Source organism: Musca vetustissima, unplaced genomic scaffold (assembly GCF_032173495.1).
Source record: "Musca vetustissima isolate MV318-11 ecotype Yass unplaced genomic scaffold, APGP_CSIRO_Mvet_v1 utg8434, whole genome shotgun sequence".
Classification (NCBI taxonomy): Eukaryota; Metazoa; Arthropoda; class Insecta; order Diptera; family Muscidae; genus Musca; species Musca vetustissima.
The window spans coordinates 167,493-173,594 of NW_026877912.1; the positions used below are offsets into that span (position 1 = coordinate 167,493).

Here is a 6,102-nt window from a genome sequence, read left to right on the forward strand (position 1 = left end):
ATATATTTCAAAAAGTGAATTTAAAAAAAATGAAAGCTATTTACTTCGTGGGAGCAATAGTAGCTTTGGCCCTAGTTGTATCGGCCAAACAACAAGGATCGCCTAAGGATAGAAGATATACTTTGCCTGCCGTGGGGCCATATAAGTATCCATCGGCGACACAGTCCCATTATGGAAATCACGGCAAACCAAACAACCATCATTATAGACCTACTACCAAACCCTACAATCCTGCTACCAAACCCTATAATCCTGCTCAGAAACCATATAGGCCTGCTGTAAATCCCAAGCCATATAAGCCTGCTGTTCTACCCTATGGACCAACAAAAGCTGCAAGCAGATATCCTCCAACTCAATATCCAATTAATAACATACGCAGTAGTTAAACGTACTAAGTTGTATTGCTGACAATAATATGCATACAAAATTACATTAGGCAATTGTCAGAGGCAAATTTACAGAATTGAGTCAATTAAAGTTATCAACTGTAAATCAGAATTTATTAAATTTGAAAATTAAGTTTTTCAATAAATTCATTTAAATACATTCAAAGCATAAAACAATTCGTAATTTTATTTATTTAAACAAATCGATATCGAAGAAAATAGTAAAAATTATTACATTATTGCAGTACGGGAACATGATGCAATAATAAGGTGATGTATCACAACAAAAACCTTTGTTTTTGTCTCGACCTTCTGTCAATTTTTTCCATATAATATATCACATGGTTGGCAACTCTGCACATCGAATTCAATTAGAAATTACGCACTTTGACAGTTAATCGAGACATCAGCTGAGCTAAATGGACTACCTATTTATTGTGCCATGTACGGGAATATACCAATAAACTGGATGGACAAGCTTTAAGCAGTGTACACACTAGCACTGTTGAATGTCACTCTTGCCCAAATTTTGCTGCTTTGATAGATTGTTTGAGGTTTGCCATTCATCAGGCAACCACATGGTTATTGGACAGTCAGTAATCGATAACAAAAAAAGCTGTCACTGTCAAGTCCTAGTGTGTACACCGCTTTAATCAGTTTTTGAATGACAGTTTGACCCCAAATTTTGCTACTTTGATCGCGTTTACGTTTTACAATGGCTTCTATATACTCCATACTATGTTCTGATGGGCATTCGAACAACGTCGTTCGCTCTCAGAATTACGTACATGAATTAACCCGTTCATACAAAACTATGTCATCATGTCATCAGAGTTTTTAATTTCAAACTTTTTGTTTCTTGTTTCTTTCTTACTTTTCATTCGTCATTTTGAATTTTACTTAAAAAGTTTGAAAATTTTATAAATATTTTCATGCTGTCAAAATTAATTTATTTTCAATAAATTCTCTCGATTGTTAGGGATGGAACAAAATTCTTGGTTATTCAGAAAGTGATTCGAATTGAACAATGTACAAAAGTTGGTGTTCGGTCAGAAAATGTTGTATGTGGAACTAAGTAATTACTTGATAATTAAGGGTCGAACAACGAATCAGAGAGGGAAAACCGCTCGTCTGTACATGGCATTAGCTGGCTTGTGACAGAACACTTGTTCCATAAGCCGAGCATTAAAATATTGTTACGAATATAACTTTAGATTTAAGTTAATTTAGATGAATTCCGTTAATTTAAGAATTTGAATTGTAACGTAAATTTCTACTACGCAGTTTATTCGAATAACTTCACAACAACAACTACTGTATAGATTTTTCTACATTCTTCCATTTCCTCTTTCATTTTCTATTTTGTTATTGACGTACAATTCTTGTTAAACGTCATCATTGAAGATCGCTTAATTCCTCTTTCTTTGTTACTCCCTCGCCTGTATATGTGTTGTTGTTATTGTTCACTCAATGTAAGTTTGTATGTGTGTGTTGCATTGGTAGATTGTTCGTAATCCAGATGTTACCAGATCGTCTAGAAACTTCTGTAGCGACAGGCAGGGCTCTTATAAATAGAGGGAATGGCAAGGCAGTTAGTCAGTTGTGAATCAGATCGCGAATTGAAACCGTCAAGTAACGTAAAGCTGTAAAGTAACGTGCAAAGTAAAGTTGTGTGAATAAAATCATTGTAATAATCGTAATCAGAAAGAACCCGCGTTTTATTTAGTACAAACTGTGCTGGGAAATAAAACAACGTCTACACGGGATTAAGTAAAATCCAAGAACGTAACAATATGTTCAGACGCGTCGGTCTTTTGCAAGGTTCTTCAAATTTGAAAGACCATGTTCGGAAATGTTGCCTTCCACTTAATCTTTCAATCGAATTCGTGGCATTCCCCTTCGCTTATATATACCTTTTGAGCTGGGGCATCTTCATGCATTCTCACAACATGGCCTAACCAACGTAGTCGCTGCAGCTCGATAAGTCTGACTATGCCGATGTCCGAGAATAGATGGTACAGCACATGGTTTTATTCGATATTCACGGCCAATGCAGATCGGCCCATATATCTTCCAGAGAATTTTTCTCTCAAACACTCCAAGGGCTGCCTCATCTGCTTACCCAAGAACACATGCATCAGATCCACGGGTAATATCAGCGTCTTGTAGAGTGTGAGTTTGGCCTGTCGAGAGGTGACTAAACAGCATACTTAGACCATAACAGCATCTTTCAAAACTGTTGTCATTAGTTTTATTGATGGCGGTACCAAGGTATATAAAATCGTTGACTACCTCAAAGCTGTAGTTCTCAAGTTCCACAGTTGGTCCAAGTCTACGGGACGTCTTGGGTGTTGATACCATCAACTTAGTTTTCTAGTCATTTACTGCCAGACTTACATTTGCAGACTCACCCCTTGCAATGTTCGACCATTATATCGATGTCATCGGCGTAGGAGAATAACATTTGTTGTTTGGTGTACACAGTGCCATTTCTGTTCACTTTTTCCTCTCGTATGACCTTTTCCAGCAGGACGTTAAAATAGTCAACAACAAACCGTCACCTTGTCTGAATCCTCGATCGATATTAAATGACTCCGAGAGGTCCTTTCTGACTTAAAGGTAAAGTTATCATGCATAGCCGTTTTAAATTTGCAGGAATGCGGAACGTAGACATGGCTTTAAACACCTCTGAACGGATAGGGCTGTCTTATGCGGCTTTATAGTCGACGAATAGGTGAAATGTGTCAATGTGTTTTTCGTGGATAACACTTTATATGCGACGGGAAGGAGACATATTCATCTATAGTTGGTACATATCGTCTTGTCTCCTTTTTTGTGCACGGAACACATTATGCTGAGGTTCCAATTATTGGGCATGCATCCCTAGCCAAATTGTTTTAATCAGCTGGTGTATGCCCCGTGACCAACATGCTTTACTGTTCTTCAGCCGATTAATTGCTATTCTGATCTCATCTTGGCTATGTGATATACAATCCATACCATCATCTCTTATTGGTTCTGGGGTATCTTCTTCACTGCCACTATTTGATATCAAAAGCTTTGCAAAATGCTCCTCCCAGATCCTCAACACGCTATCTGTGTCTGTCGCCAGGTTTCCATCTTCTTCTCTACAGGTTTGGTGTTTTATTCGTTGGTAAAATTTCCGGACTTCATTCTGACTCCTGTACATCCCGATTTTCTCAATCTTATGTATTTCTTGTTCTTTCTTCATTTTTCTGAAAATACGTTTCTCCTCTCACCTTTTCTCTCGATAATTCTCCCCCGTAATACGTGTTGGTACTGTCTGCAGTTTTGTCCTATAAATTGCGTTTTTTTCAGAAGTATCAGAATCCATATGTGTTAGTAGGATTGGAGGACATGATGACGATTAATTGCTATTCTGATCTCATCTTGGCTATGTGATATACAATCCATACCATCATCTCTTATTGGTTCTGGGGTATCTTCTTCACTGCCACTATTTGATATCAAAAGCTTTGCAAAATGCTCCTCCCAGATCCTCAACACGCTATCTGTGTCTGTCGCCAGGTTTCCATCTTCTTCTCTACAGGTTTGGTGTTTTATTCGTTGGTAAAATTTCCGGACTTCATTCTGACTCCTGTACATCCCGATTTTCTCAATCTTATGTATTTCTTGTTCTTTCTTCATTTTTCTGAAAATACGTTTCTCCTCTCACCTTTTCTCTCGATAATTCTCCCCCGTAATACGTGTTGGTACTGTCTGCAGTTTTGTCCTATAAATTGCGTTTTTTTCAGAAGTATCAGAATCCATATGTGTTAGTAGGATTGGAGGACATGATGACGACTATGGTATAGCTTCCTGAATGTGAACGAGGCTTCGTTCGCACCTTGATCATTGTAGCTCCGTAATTTTCTCCAAGCTCCTCCCCTTACAGCCTGTTTTTGTAAAATTCTAAACGAACGAATTCGAGTGACTTACTTCTTGGTTTTGAAAAATATGTCATTTATTTTTGTTTTGAATCAAGAAACATTTTTTTACATAAATAAAGGTTTGGTAGTAATTCGTTCGAATTGTTTCGTTTCGAATTTTACAAAAACAGGCTGTTAGTCCAGCTGACTGTACGCGGATGGTAATTATGTTCGCAGTTACCCAATTGATATATTGGGCTTCCCACAATCACAAACCTGTGGACGCGATAAAATACAGCTATGCTTCCCGATCAAAAATATAAACTTAATATCGCTTCGACAGTGCTACTATGATTATATCTGCGAGGAATCAGGCCTGGCCTGTTAAGTTGGCTTTGTATGAAATGCCAATTTATATATCAATATCAGAGTCAAACTTGATTTTGGACGCCGTCCTCCTTTATTCTTTTGCAATAAAATAAGCCAACTTAACAGGCCAATCCTGAAGTACTCTTATTACTAAATCCACTCGATCTCAAATGTCAATCTCAAAATGTAATCCTTCAACATTTTTAATATCTTGATTTTAGATTTTACAAGACTGTCCTTCTATACTTATTATGAATCTTCTTGCGTTGAACATTTATTATAGCAATGTTGACTAATATAAACAATTATAACAGTTCATGGTAAATACTAATCACTTGAAAAACCGCAGATTTTATATTTATTATACGTTTAGAAATTCTCGATTTCGATATAAAAGCACATTCACATCTCGAGATCAATAACAATAGTTCGCTGATAATCTAAAGTCAATAAAAGAATTTAAAATTAATTAATACATTTCAAAAAGTGAATTTACAATATGAAAGCTATTTACTTCGTGGGAGCAATTTTGGTTTTGACCGCAATTGTATCTGCCAAACAACAAGGATTGCCTAAGGATAGAAGATATACGTTGCCTACCGTAGGGCCATATAAGCCTCCTGCAGGTACACAACACCATAATGGAAATCACGGCAAACCAAACAACCATCATAATAGACCTACTAATAAACCATACAACCCTGCACCAAACCCCTATAACCCTGCTCAGAAACCATATAAGCCTGCTGTACCTTTTAAACCTGCTCAGAAACCATATAAGCCTGCTGTACCTTTTAAACCTGCTCAAAAACCATATAAGCCTGCTGTAAATCCCAAGCCCTATAAGCCTGGTCAAAAACCATATAAGCCTGCTGTATATCCCAAGCCCTATAAGCCTGCTCAAAAACCATATAAACCCGCTGTAAATCCCAAGCCCTATAATCCTGCTCAGAAACCATATAAGCCTGCTGTACCTTACAAACCTGCCCAAAAACCACATAAGCCCTCTGTAAACCCCAAACCTTATAAGCCTGCTCAAAAACCATATAATCCCGCTGTAAATCGCAAACCCCATAAGCCTGCTGTAAATCACAAGCCTGCTGTTCTGCCCTATGGACCACCAAAAGCTCCAATCAGATATCCTCCAACTCAATACCCAATTAATAATATACCCGGAATTGAAACGTACTAAGTTGTATTGCTAACAATAATATGCATACAAAATTTTAAATGTTACGCCAAAATTACATTAGTTTATTTTACATGCGGCAATTGTCAGTTTGTGGGCGAGAAAAGTGAAGGTTTGCCATTCCATTCAACTCCCTCGCCAATTAAAATTGCCTAATGTAAATCTGGGCTTATTAAAACTTAAAAATAAAATTTTGTAATAAATTCATTTACATACATTGAAAGCATAAAATATTTTGTTATTTTATTTAGTTTTACAAATCAAAATT

At 37.0% G+C, this 6,102-nt stretch overlaps 1 protein-coding gene across 1 annotated transcript; it reads left to right on the forward strand.

Moving 5' to 3' along the window:
• The first annotated feature begins 5,144 nt into the window (after positions 1-5,144).
• On the forward strand, positions 5,145-5,837 carry LOC133322600 (uncharacterized). The gene has a single exon (XM_061531578.1). The coding sequence runs from the start codon at positions 5,145-5,147 to the stop codon at positions 5,835-5,837; it is 693 nt and encodes a 230-aa protein (XP_061387562.1).
• Positions 5,838-6,102: the final 265 nt, after the last annotated feature.

Bases quoted from the DNA above. Each gene is read 5' to 3' on its own strand.
- LOC133322600 (XM_061531578.1), top strand. From the start codon at position 5,145: ATGAAAGCTATTTACTTCGTGGGAGCAATTTTGGTTTTGACCGCAATT.